The sequence below is a fragment of the Festucalex cinctus genome, chromosome 2, assembly GCF_051991245.1.
Source record: "Festucalex cinctus isolate MCC-2025b chromosome 2, RoL_Fcin_1.0, whole genome shotgun sequence".
Lineage (NCBI taxonomy): Eukaryota > Metazoa > Chordata > Actinopteri > Syngnathiformes > Syngnathidae > Festucalex > Festucalex cinctus.
This window is the reverse complement of record NC_135412.1, coordinates 41,120,437-41,134,692: the sequence shown is the minus strand read 5'-3', so window position 1 is coordinate 41,134,692 and position 14,256 is coordinate 41,120,437. Positions and strand designations below refer to the sequence as shown.

Genomic DNA, 14,256 nt, shown 5'->3' with positions numbered 1-14,256 from the left:
ACAATTTTTTGTTTTGCTTTGTTTGAGTATTTTTTTTAGTGTTTTTCTGAATATTTTTTTTTCTGTTTTACAGAATATATTTTTCTGTCATAAAAAAAAAAAAAATCCGAAAAACAGGGAAAAAAATGATTCAGAAAAACAGAAAAAAAAATACTCAGAAAAACAGGGAGGGGGGAAATATTGTTCAGAAAAACAGAAAAAATAAATAAAAAAAACAGGAATTTTTTTTCCCAAAAAACAGAGCACCAACTTTTTTTTTTGTGCCGGGGTGGTCATATTTTATTTTTTTTTTAAACGGCACAAACCCCCACCTCTGCTCCGGCCTTACTGCCTACGAGCTGCATGTGTCTCATTTATAGTATACTGTATAGTTTATACAGTGGTCTGCTTGTGAGGTGGGAGTAACAAGATGGCCGCCTTGTGACTTCAATGGCTTGCACTGACGTGTATGGGCTATCCAGTCAAAAAAAATTACTCTGAAAAACAGAAGTTGGTGCTCTGTTTTTTGGAATATTTTTTTCTTCCTGTTTTTTGGATTTTTTTTTCTGTTTTTCTGAATAATTTTTTCCCTGTTTTTTGAAATATATATTTTTCAATGACAGAAAAAAAATATTCAGAAAAAAATACTCAAAAAACAAAGGTCCCCCCAAAAAATTGTCAGAAAAACAAGTTTGTTTTTTTTTCAAGTGAATGCAATACGCGTCCGTAAAAAAGCGCTTCATTTTAGTAGTTTTTTCAAATTAGTTTTAGTATTATAATTTTTAAAAATGTAGGCTAATCTCATACCGAAAACTGTAGACATGGTTCACCAGCAAGGTCATTTTAGTAAAAAAAAATAAAATAAAATTAAAAATTAAAAATAAAATCCAAAAAACAATTTGTTAACAAAATAAAATAAAAACGAAAATGCTTTTTAACAAAGGAAAACTAATTGAAACATTTTGTTTACAAAAGCCAAAAACGTCCTTTGTTTTAGTCTTTGGTAATTAATTTAATGCACCAGCCTTTGGGGATGAATTTAAATGTGATTTTAAGTAGATTTATTTTGATATTAACCGGAAAAGGACGTTTGAAAGTGTGTCACACAAAAGTGACATCATCTAACAGCAGCCAATAGAAAAGCATCTTCAGATGACGTCACTCCCATGGTGTCTTTTTTTTTTAAATGTTACGCAAAGTAATACATATAAAAACTAAAACTAATACTGAAACTAACTAAAACTACATTTAAAATGAAGCATTTGTTAAATACATAACTAAAACTAATAAAAACTAACAGAACAAACCTGAAAACTAAATAAAAGTAACTAAATTTAAAAAACAATACTCAAAATGAAATCAAAATGAACTAAAATGAAAAATTCCAAAACTATAATAATCCTGTTCACCAGACACTGAATCAAGCTTGAATTGTTGCATGGTTTAGGAAAGACTTGTCCATGGAGATATCACTATGTTTGTGTGTTGTGTGCAAAAACACTTCATAAAAATAGTAATAATAAAAAAAATCTAAAACTTCTCTTTCTCCGTAAAAAACTGATGAGTATAGAAAATGTGGAATTGTAGTATTATAGAAAGCTTTTTGTTGTTGTTGTAAAAATAACCCCCTAATCGCTAAAATCTACTTGACAACCTATTTTTAGTATGTCATACAATCAGTGATTGTAGACCATCTCACAACAGTCAAGGTTCGACCTACAAAAAAATTCTTGTATACTGCATGTTTACCATATGGCAGCTAAGCCTAATGGAGCGAGACGAGAGACGTACCACCACAATGTGTTGATGTCAATATGGTCAATAGGGGGATATGCTATAAGCAAAGCGCGTTTATAGTCAATATTGCAACAAACAGCAGTACATTTCACTCCATTATGTGAGTGTACATAGTAATTGTAAAAAAGAATTCACGAAAAAATAAAGTCAACTTCGGATATTTATTTGAATGACATTTGTGATTCAACATCATCTTAGCACACACGCACGCACACACATCAGAGAGAGACACACACAAAAGCCAAGAGCCCTTAAGACATTCCAGTGAAATTAACGCACAAAATCCAATCATGACAATGACACAAGTGTAAACCTGTCAAAGAACACATTATTAATGTAAACTTGTTCATAGTGATTTAAACACGCTAATCCCATTTGGGATTCACAGTTGTGCTCCAATGCCAATGCATTCACAAATAAAATTCCTTGCATCAAAAATAATGCAATAAAAGTTCTGTCATTTAGATTCAGAATATTCTCTTTTTTTTTTAAGCAGTATACTCAAGGTGGGACACATTTGAGCCACAAAACACAAAGGCAAAAAGAAAACCTGAAAAACACATCAGTCACAAACTTTCAGTTAGACCTCTTTCAACTATAAATACAGAAATAGTTTATTATTATTATTGCACAAAAAAGAAGCTTCCAGGAACTTCAATGGCCGGCCTAGTTTACTGCATTATATCTTAGTCACTTTTAATTTTTTACACTGCATTTAAACTTCACATGTTGCTCTTAACCAGAATTTCAATTCATTCTGAACAACAAAACTTATTTGCTACCCTGCCATGTAATTTTTGTTTTGAATTTGTGTTGCATCAGTATTGCTTTTCCCAATAATTCCTTTTTTTTAAATTTTATTTTATTTTTTTTTATATTTGCTATATCGGACAGAAAAGTTAGTAAATATATCCACGAGATTGCTAAAATGGCAACACTGATTGTGCTTTTGAAAATGGGGAACCCAAGACTTCACTAAATAATGATTGTGCGTTTTAGAAATTCAAGTTGTCTGCAGTTTTCCGCAGCTGAACAGTGGATGTCACGTTGCAATGAAATACATCTGGCAGAGGTTTTTTATTTAATAAAATTCCCACGCTGGACAAACTTTCAAGTGAAGAGATTTTTTTTTTAAATGGACGAATGTGAATCTTACAGCTGGAAATGAGTCCGAAAGAGTGCAAGTTGAAGAAAAGTATAATAAAGAAAATTTGAGAAAAAGGCATATCTGATGTAAACGTATTTAGTATTTTTTTAAAATAATATTTGTTTACCTGTGTAACGATTATTTTAATTGGACCGATTTCCCTTACACCTGGTTCAGTCAATGATATACAATTGTCCTAATTCTTTCTTTTCTTTTAACAATATAAAGACACTTTTTTTTCTGTAATGTCAACTATTAAAATTTTCCCAAATTATGTGTTCATCATTTTTGTTCACAAATTCTTCAGCAATTGCTACCAGATAAGAGGTTTATCATTTCTATCTTAGTACATGTGAAGAATTAAGACGTTGTACTTTTTCCAGTCATTGTACTTCTCAGATATGACATAAATGAATCGGCTAGCTGTTTTCACCAGATTGTATATGATAAAGGGTGTCAGCAGTTGCAGTAACGGATCAAACTGATTGGCTGTTACATAGCAAATCAGAAATGGCAGTGACAAAACGTCCATAATTAGCAGAGTGTAAATCTTGATATTATTTTCAAAATGTTAAAAAAAACAAAAACAAAATATCTAATAGAACTTGTTATAGCATTTTGTCACTTCTTTGAGTCATTTCCAGCGACATTACTGAGCAAGAACTCAATTTTTGGGAAAGTTAAGTTCAATGACGCAAGCCTTTCTTCAACTAAAATGTTATGATGTTCTCTCACTCACCCTGGTATCTATTTTGAATCCGTCACATTCTTCCTAAATTGTCCTTTACTTGTACGAACGGGTACGTCTCTCCACACCATCTGATGGGCACAGGACACGAAACACACAGAAAGGGCTCAGGCAAGGGGTCGTTGCCTTGCAGTATGAATTTGGCACGTGATGACTTGCACCCACGACCTCACTCTAACCCCGAGCGAGGAGGCCGAGTCATTTGAGAGCCTCGTCCGTGCTCTTGAACATGAGGATGGCATTGGAGATCTTGAGGGCGGGGCCGAGTTTGATGCTCATGATCTTCACGATGTCGGTCTGAGTCAGTAGTAGGAAGGCCTCGCCGTCAATCATCTGCCGTGGGAAGTGGCGCAAAACAAGTAGTTCAATGGGAAATCAACCCAAAACATTTGTTTCCTGTGATAACGTGAATGATCTCACACTAGTGTGAACACGGCATTCTGATTAATAGTGCGTTTGTGAAATATGAGTTAAGCAGCAAAATACACCGTTTTTTTTTGTTTTTTGTTTTTTAACCTATCTCAAGGAGCAGCCATTTTGCAACTTGCTGTCAACTGAAAACAAAATCACGGTTGCTCAGCTAATAACCAATGAAGGCTCAGCTTGGGAACGTCACATGACCAAACTCAGAAAACAGATAAGTTGGTCTATTTTAGTTGATGTACATGGTTAGTTTTAACTCATTCATGCGCAAAAATGTGTAAAAACGTTTTTAATATTTTGTCATTCACTCCCAAAAACGTGTTTACACGTTTTTTTGTTTTTTTTTGTTTTTTTATGCAAGAGTATACAGAAGGCTTTGATGCAGCTTCTGACATGAAGAGGTGGCTTAAAGCAATGGTAGTTATTAAAAACACGACCAACAGGTGGCAGCAGAGTATAAGAGATCAGCCAGGGCCATGTTGCAACAAACTCTGTTTGTCAGTGTTTTCACCAGGAATGTGAATATTGATTAAATTTGGCTATATTCTAATGTTAATGGCTGCAAAATGGAAACAGATACAAATATACTTTTTTCCTGATGAAAGAAGAGACTAATCTTTTTTTTTGTAGGTTCCATGTTTTGATACCAATAGAAAATATTCTGTGGACCTTGCAAAATCTGTCAAAAGGGGGTTTCTTCAATGAAAATGGCTGGGAGTAAATGAGTTAAAATAAATTGATCACAAGTTTCTTAATCACTCAGTACTTGAGTAGTTTTTCACTGAATACTTTCTGACTCTTAAGTGATTATTTGGAGGACTACTTTTTTATCTTTACTTCAATTTATATTACTCTGAAGTAACAGCACTCTTACATCAGAACAATTTTGTACTACTCTATCCACCCAAAAATCATTCACGAGCATCTTTTTTCACATTCCCTCTACGGGTGTGAAGTGTTCACTTACTTTGTGGTAATAGGGAGGGATGGACAGTGGCAAACATGCATTTGTTAAGTGACAAAAACAAAGTTAGATGCTACTTTTTGCACATTTTGGTATGAGTTCTGGGACATTCTGATTTAGAGGTTCCATTGTACTGTGATTCAGTCAGACACGTGATGTGGGCATCATACCTCTTCTTTAAAAAGACGGGCCTGATCCTCACAGCCAATTAAATTATGCACAAAGTTGAAGACCTGCAGTAGAAGACACCCAAAATATCACATTAGTTAGTTGAAATAGTAAATGGACTCAATTTATATAGAGCTTTCTACACCATATGGTACCGGTACGCAAAATAGACAAGAAATGAAAAATCACCAGCTCACCTCCTCCACACTCCAAGCCGCCACCTGACTAGCGGGAATGCCCAGGACACCAGGTAGCAGTTTACAGTGTTGCTCCCAGCACAGAGACAGAGTGCGGTCTGACTGACCGCTCAGAGCCGACACAAACAACGACGGATAGACGCACTCGGAAGACATGTCTGATGGCCAAAAAACAATATGTACTTTCATTATATGCTCCATATAGGTACAGATATCCAATTCATAATAATGAGCAATACTTCTTACATACCTTTCATGTATTGCAATATTGTAATGCAAAATGTATCTTACTGTAGTATATTGAATTTATGACCTGTGGTTATATTGAGTATATTGAGGTTATGACCGGTGACAAGACTGTCACAGTCCTTGTATGTTTTGTATAGTTAGGGCCCGAGCAGCTACTGCTGCGAGGTCCCTATTGTTTTCCGATCGGATTATTAGGGCCCGAGCAGCGGCGGCGGCAGTGCCGCTGCGAGGCCCTATTGTTTTTCAAGGAATTCTTATTAGGGCCCGAGCAGCGACCGCTGCGAGGTCCCTATTGTTCCTGAAGGAATTCTTATTATTAGGGCCCGAGCAGCGGCAGCGGCGGTGCCGCTGCGAGGCCCTATTGTTTTTGAAGGAATTCTTCTTATTAGGGCCCGAGCAGCGGTAGCGGCGGTGCCGCTGCGAGGCCCTATTGTTTTTGAAGGAATTCTTCTTATTAGGGCCCGAGCAGCGGCGGCACCGGCGGCGGTGCCGCTGCGAGGCCCTATTGTTTTTGAAGGAATTCTTCTTCTTATTATTCTTCCTTATTATTATTATTCTTATTAGGGCCCGAGCAGCGACAGCTGCGAGGTCCCTATTGTTCCTGAAGGTATTCTTATTATTATTAGGGCCCGAGCAGCGGCGGCGGCGGTGCCGCTTGCGAGGCCCTATTGTTTTTCAAGGAATTCTTATTAGGGCCCGAGCAGCGGCAGCGACGGTGCCGCTGCGAGGCCCTATTGTTTTTGAAGGAATTCTTATTATTAGGGCCTGAGCAGCTACCGCTGCAAGGTCCCTATTGTTTTTCGATCGGATTATTAGGGCCCGAGCAGCGACCGCTGCGAGGTCCCTATTGTTTTTGTAAAAATTATTAGGGCCCGAGCAGCGACCGCTGCGAGGTCCCTATTGTTTTTGTAAAAATTATTATTATTATTATTATTATTATTAGGGCCCGAGCAGCGACCGCTGCGAGGTCCCTATTGTTTTTGGAAAAATTATTATTATTATTAGGGCCCGAGCAGCTACAACTGCGAGGTCCCTATTGTTTTTCGATCGGATTATTATTATTATTATTATTATTATTCATCTTTTTCTCCGTAAACGATCACGATTTTGGGTACCTAAACATTTACGAAAACTCACCAAACTTTGCACACTCCTCAGGCCCGGCGAAAAATTTGATATTATGAAGTCGTCATAACAACACGACTCTATAGCGCCCCCTAGCATAGAAAAATAAAAACCAAGCCCGGCATGTTTGAGCTAGAGCAACGAAAATTGGCAGGCACGTGTAGCACCCCGAGACGCACAAAAAAGTCTATTGGGACCATGTAGCTAAAATGTACAGGAAGTGAGCTATGAATTTTTTAATGTCCAATTTTGGCCTATTTTGGCACATTCACTGTGGTCATGCTTTTTCCCCCTTTGCAAACATTTTTCATCCAATTGACTTCAAACTTGGCATTTATCATCTCAAGACCTGAGAGAACAACTGGGGAAAAAATCTTGCCTTTTCGAAATACTATATGACGGGGGCGGGGCATCAAATATTGCCTTTAAAATTTCATTTGTCCAGAAAGAGCAAATGCTTAATAACTCCCATGTTCAAGCTCCAAAAAATCTCAAACTTATCAGGCAACTTAATAGTCACGGCCTGAAAACATCTATATGATAAAATTCAGTTATCCATGTAGCGCCACCTAGTGGTAACAATAATTGTCATACTTTACGTTTTTAGCTACTGTGCTGAGCTCGTTGAAGGGATCCAGTTGAAAATTGGTCAGAAAAGCCTTAAGATGTTGATCATGCCCCACACCGAATATTGTAACTTTTCGCCAAAGGGCGTGGCCGCTACGGTGCCGCAAAGTCTGAAGATTTCTCGTGACAACAAAAGCTGCATTAACTTGACCGAGATGATGCTATCTTCTCAAAATTTTACACAATTGATGAGAGTCCAGCCCTAAAGACATCTACAAACTTATATTTCATCTTACTGATAGCGCCACCTACTGGCAATTTTTTTTCTCACGATTTTTCTTCAATGTTTTTCTCCAACCATGTTAACTGGACCTACCTCATATTTGCTCAGATGAGGGTGTCGGCCTTCATGCTGTCACAACATGAAGTTTGTGAGTTTTCGCGAATCGCTGTGGGCGTGGCTAAGCGCTGTTCGCCAAGAAAACAACGCCAATTTTGAGGGCCTAAACTGCCACAGAAACACACGAAACTTGGCACACACAGCTGGCCTGGCAAAATGAGCAATTTTTTATCGTCGATTGTGCTATTTTTACAAAAATGACTCAATAGCGCCCCCTAGAAATCTTTAACGAAACAGCCCCAGTTGTACGTTTAAGCAAGAGCTACAAATTTTTTTAGGTGTATTAGGAAGCCCAAGACCTACAAAAAAGTCACTTGGACCCATATGCTAAAATGAACAGGAAGTGAGCTACGAATTTTTGAATGTCCCATTTTTGACGATTTTTGCACATTTACAGGGGGCATACTTTTGCCCACTTCTCCTACACGTTTCATCCGACTGACTTCAGACTTGACCTGGACCATGTCAAGACCTGAGCCAACTACAGGCAGAAAAATCTTGACCTTTCGAAATACTATATGATGAAGGCGGGGCATCAAAATTTGTGTTTCGCACTGAAAAAGGATATGCTTAATAACTCCCCGGTACATGCTCCAAAAAATCCCAAACTTGACATGTATGTTTATCGTCAAGGCCTGAAGCTATCTCTATGACAACATTCAGTTATATATGCAGCGCCACCTAGCCCTTGAGGCATAAAAAAAAAAATACCCCACATACGGTATTTTGTACAAAAAATGTAAACTCATTCTAAGTGTGATAACTAAGTCATTTATGAATATTCTTTTAGTTTCCACCACTCAAAATGTTCACTGGCATCAGACTTATCCAAACATATATATATTTTTATTTATTTTTGATAGCCTCTGTGGACATTAAAAGCAATATCGTGAATGAAGGATATGCTTAATAACTCCCCGGTGCATGCTTCAAAAAATCCCAAACTTGACATGTATATTTATAGTCAAGGCGTGAAGGTATCTCTATGACAAAATTCAGTTATAAATACAGCGCCACCTAGCCCTTGAGGCATATATATATATATATATTAAAAAAATAATAATACCCCACATACGGTATTTTGTACAAAAAATGTACACTCATTCTAAGTGTGACAAATGTTGAGGGTTTCGGCCTTCATGATGTCACAACACGAAGTTTGTGAGTTTTCGCGAATTGCTGTGGGCGTGGCTAAGCGCTGTTCGCCAAGAAAACAACGCCAGTTTTGAGGGTCTAAACATGCACAGAAACTCATGAAACTTGGCACACACATCTGGCCTGGTAAAATGAGCAATATTTTATTGTTGATTGTGCTATTTTTACAAAAATTACTCAATAGCGCCCCCTAGAAATTTTTAACGAAGCAGCCCCGGTTGTACGTTTAAGCAAGAACGACGAATATTTTTAGGTGTATGAGGGAGCCCAAGACCTACAAAAAAGTCTCTTGGGCCTACATGCTAAAATGAACAGGAAGTGAGCTACGAATTTTTGAATGTCCCATTTTTGACGATATTTGCACATTTACAGGGGGCATACTTTTGCCCACTTCTACACGTTTCATCCGACTGACTTCAGACTTGACCTGGACCATGTCAAGACCTGAGCCAACGACAGGGGGGAAAATCTTGACTTTTCGAAATACTATATGATGAAGGCGGGGCATCAAACTTTGTGTTTCGAACTGAAAAAGGATATGCTTAATAACTTCCCAGTACATCCTCCAAAAATCCCAAACTTGACATGTATGCTCATAGTCAAGGCCTGAAGGTATCTCTATGACAACATTCAGTTATATATGCAGCGCCACCTAGCCCTTGAGGCAAAACAAAAAAATACCCCACATACGGTATTTTGTACAAAAAATGTAAACTCATTCTAAGTGTGATAACTAAGTCATTTATGAATATTCTTTTACTTTCCACCACTCAAAATTTTCACTAGCATCAGACCTATCCAAACATACGTATTTTTTATTTAGTTTTATTTATTTTTGATAGCCTCTATTGACGTTAAAAGCAGTAACGTGAATGAAGGATATGCTGAATAACTCCCCGGTACATGCTCCAAAAAATCCCACACTTAACATGTATATTTATAGTCAAGGCCTGAAGGTATCTCTATGACAAAATTCAGTGATAAATACTGCGCCACCTAGTCCTTGAGGCATTAAAAAAAAAAAAAAAAAAAAAAAAAAAAAAACGGTATTTTGAACAAAATTTGTGAACTCGTAAGTGTTATAACTAAGTCATTTATGAATATTCTTTTACTTTCCACTACTCAAGATGTTCACTGGTATCAGACCGATCCAAACAACAGTAGTTTTTTTATTCAGTTTCATTTTTTTTGATCGCCTCTATGGACAATAAAAGCAACATTGTGCAATGAGTACAAGCGATGATGGGTATACATACTTTTGCAAAAAAAAAACAGTCAGGTCAACTCATTCCCTAAAAATAAAAAATGAAGCTGATTTTTGCACATCTTGACAATCACCAAAACACATTGAGCTTGTCACACACATCACACCTGGCAAAAAAAAAATCACATGTAAAGGTTTGTCATGCCATGTTCAAAGAAATTTTGCTCATAATGTGCCAGTACCCCAACGTGCGAGTACCCCAACGTGCAAGTTCCCCAACGTGCAAGTACCCCAACGTGGCCCGGGCTGCGAGGGCCCTTTATAGCTGCTCGCAGCTCTAGTTATTATTATTATTATTATTATTATTATTCTTCTCCGTAAACGATCGCATTTTTGAGTACCTAAACATTCACGAAAACTCACCAAACTTTGCACACTCCTCAGGCCCGGCGAAAAATTTGATATTATGAAGTCGTCATAACAACGCGACTCTATAGCGCCCCCTAGCGTAGAAAAATAAAAACCAAGCCCGGCATGTTTGAGCTAAAGCAACGAAAATTGGCAGGCACCTGTAGCACCCCGAGACGCACAAAAAAGTCTATTGGGACCATGTAGCTAAAATGTACAGGAAGTGAGCTATGAATTTTTTAATGTCCAATTTTGGCCTATTTTGGCACATTCACTGTGGTCATGCTTTTTCCCCCTATGCAAACATTTTTCATCCCATTGACTTCAAACTTGGCATTTATCATCTCAAGACCTAAGAGAACAGCTGGGCAAAAAATCTTGCCTTTTCGAAATACTATATGACGGGGGCGGGGCATCAAATATTGCCTTTAAAATTTCATTTGTCCAGAAAGAGCAAATGCTGAATAACTCCCATGTACAAGCTCCAAAAAATCTCAAACTTCTCAGGCAACGTAATAGTCACGGCGTGAAAACATCTATATGACAAAATTCAGTTATACATATAGCGCCACCTAGTGGTTACAATAAATGTCATACTTTACATTTTTAGCTACTGTGCTGAGCTTGTTGAAGGGATCCATTTGAAAATTGGTCAGAAAAGCCTTAAGATGTTGATCATGCCCCACACCGAATATTATAACTTTTCGTCAAAGGGCGTGGCCGCTACGGTGACGCAAAATCTGAAGATTTTTCGTGAAAATAAAAGCTGCATTAACTTGACCGAGATGATCCTATCTTCTCAAAATTTCACACATTTGATGAGAGTCCAGCTCTAAAGACATCTACTAACTTACATTTCATCTAACTGATAGCGCCACCTAGTGGCAATTTTTTTTCTTACGAATTTTCTTCTACGTTTTTCTCCAAACACGTTAACTGGACCTACCTCATATTTGCTCAGAGGAGGGTTTCGGCCTTCATGATGTCACAACACGAAGTTTGTGAGTTTTCGCGAATTGCTGTAGGCGTGGCTAAGCGCTGTTCGCCAAGAAAACAACGCCAGTTTTGAGGGTCTAAACATGCACAGAAACTCCTGAAACTTGGCACACACATCTGGCCTGGTAAAATGAGCAATATTTTATTGTTGATTGTGCTATTTTTACAAAAATGACTCAATAGCGCCACCTTGAAATTTTTAACGAAGCAGCCCCGGTTGTACGTTTAAGCAAGAACGCCGAATATTTTTAAGTGTATGAGGGAGCCCAAGACCTACAAAAAAGTCTCTTGTACCCATATGCTAAAATGAACAGGAAGTGAGCTACGAATTTTTGAATGTCCCATTTTTGACGATTTTTGCACATTCACAGGGGGCAGACTTTTGCCCACTTCTCCTACACGTTTCATCCGACTGAGTTAAGACTTGGCCTGGACCATGTCAAGACCTGAGCCAACGACAGGGGGAAAAATTTTGACTTTTCGAAATACTATATGATGAGGGCGGGGCATCAAAATTTGTGTTTCACAATGAAAAAGGATATGCTTGATAACTCCCCGGTACATGCTCCAAAAAATCCCAAACTTGACATGTATGTTTATCGTCAAGGCCTGAAGTTATCTCTATGACAACATTCAGTTATAAATACAGCGCCACCTAGCCCTTGAGGCTTATATAAAAAAAAATAAAAATACCCCACATACGGTATTTTGTACAAAAAATGTACACTCATTCTAAGTGTGATAACTAAGTCATTTATGAATATTCTTTTAGTTTCCACCACTCAAATTGTTCACTGGCTTCACACCGATCCAAACGTATGTACGTTTCCATTTTGTTTTATTCATTTTTGATTGCCCCTTTGGACAATAAAAGTAACATTGTGCAATGAGTACAACGAGCGATGATGTGTATATACACTTTTACAAAAAAATACCAATCAGGGCAACTCATTGCCTAAAAATAAAAAAGGACGCTGATTTTTGCAGGTCTTAACAATCACCAAAACCCGTTGAGCTTGACACACACACTGGCAAAAAAATATTCTACATGTAAACGTTTATTATGCCATTTTCAAAGAAATTTTGCTTCCAATATGCCAGTACCCCAACGTGCCAGTACCCCAACGTGCAAGTACCCCAACGTGCAAGGACCCCAACGTGGCCCGGGCTGCGAGGGCCCTTTATAGCTGCTCGCAGCTCTAGTTATTAGGGCCCGAGCAGCGACCGCTGCGAGGTCCCTATTGTTTTTGTAAAAATTATTATTATTATTATTATTATTATTATTCTTTATTCTCCGCAAACGATCGCGATTTTGGGTACCTAAACATTCACGAAAACTCACTGAACTTTGCACACTCCTCAGGCCCGGCGAAAAATTTGATATTATGAAGTCGTCATAACAACGCGACTCTATAGTGCCCCCTAGCGTAGAAAAATAAAAACCAAGCCCGGCACGTTTGAGCTAGAGCAACGAAAATTGGCAGGCACGTGTAGCACCCCGAGATGCACAAAAAAGTCTATTGGGACCATGTAGCTAAAATGTACAGGAAGTGAGCTATGAATTTTTTAATGTCCAATTTTGGCCTATTTTGGCACATTCACTGTGGTCATGCTTTTTCCCCCTTTGCAAACATTTTTCATCCAATTGACTTCAAACTTGGCATTTATCATCTCAAGACCTGAGAGAACAGCTGGGCAAAACATCTTGCCTTTTCGAAATACTATATGACGGGGGCGGAGCATCAAATATTGCCTTTAAAATTTCATTTGTCCAGAAAGAGCAAATGCTTAATAACTCCCATGTTAAAGCTCCAAAAAATCTCAAACTTCTCAGGCAACGTAATAGTCACGGCCTGAAAACATCTAGATGATAAAATTCAGTTATACATATAGCGCCACCTAGTGGTTACAATAAATGTCATACTTTACGTTTTTAGCTACTGTGCTGAGCTTGTTGAAGGGATCCATTTGAAAATTGGTCAGAAAAGCCTTAAGATGTTGATCATGCCCCACACCGAATATTGTAACTTTTCGCCAAAGGGCGTGGCCGCTACGGTGCCGCAAAGTCGGAAGATTTTTCGTGAAAATAAAAGCTGCATTAACTTGACCGAGATGATCCTATCTTCTCAAAATTTCACACATTTGATGAGAGTCCAGCCCTAAAGACATCTACTGACTTATATTTCATCTAACTGATAGCGCCACCTAGTGGCAATTTTTTTTCTTACGAATTTTCTTCTACGTTTTTCTCCAAACACGTTAACTGGACCTACCTCATATTTGCTCAGATGAGGGTTTCGGCCTTCATGATGTCACAACACGAAGTTTGTGAGTTTTCGTGAATTGCTGTGGGTGTGGCTAAGCACTGTTCGCCAAGAAAACAACGCCAGTTTTGATGGTCTAAACATGCGCAGAAACTCATGAAACTTGGCACACACATCTGGCCTGGCAAAATGAGCAATATTTTATTGTTGATTGTGCTATTTTTACAAAAATGACTCAATAGCGCCCCCTAGGAATTTTTAATGAAGCAGCCCCGGTTGTACGTTTAAGCAAGATCTACGAAAATGTTTAGGTGTATGAGGGAGCCCAAGACCTACAAAAAAGTCTCTTGGACCCATATGCTAAAATGAACAGGAAGTGAGCTACGAATTTTTGAATGTCCCATTTTTGACGATTTTTGCACATTCACAGGGGCAGACTTTTGCCCACTTCTCCTACACATTTCA

The 14,256-nt window shown here is 38.1% G+C and overlaps 1 protein-coding gene across 2 annotated transcripts in view; it reads right to left on the bottom strand.

Moving 5' to 3' along the window:
- Nucleotides 1-1,923: 1,923 nt before the first annotated feature.
- l3mbtl1 (L3MBTL histone methyl-lysine binding protein 1) overlaps nucleotides 1,924-14,256 on the bottom strand; it is a 136,887-nt gene continuing 124,554 nt past the window's right edge. Inside the window, exons 20-22 of one of the 2 annotated variants that reach the window (XM_077515146.1) lie at nucleotides 5,424-5,581; nucleotides 5,229-5,291; nucleotides 1,924-4,004 (exon numbers count right to left, since the gene is read on the bottom strand). In XM_077515146.1, the coding sequence (XP_077371272.1) occupies nucleotides 3,870-4,004; nucleotides 5,229-5,291; nucleotides 5,424-5,581 (356 nt within the window). In that variant the 3' untranslated portion in view covers nucleotides 1,924-3,869. Of the gene's footprint in view, nucleotides 4,005-5,228; nucleotides 5,292-5,423; nucleotides 5,582-14,256 lie in introns of those variants that run through there. The other variant, XR_013282596.1, reaches the window with a different exon arrangement.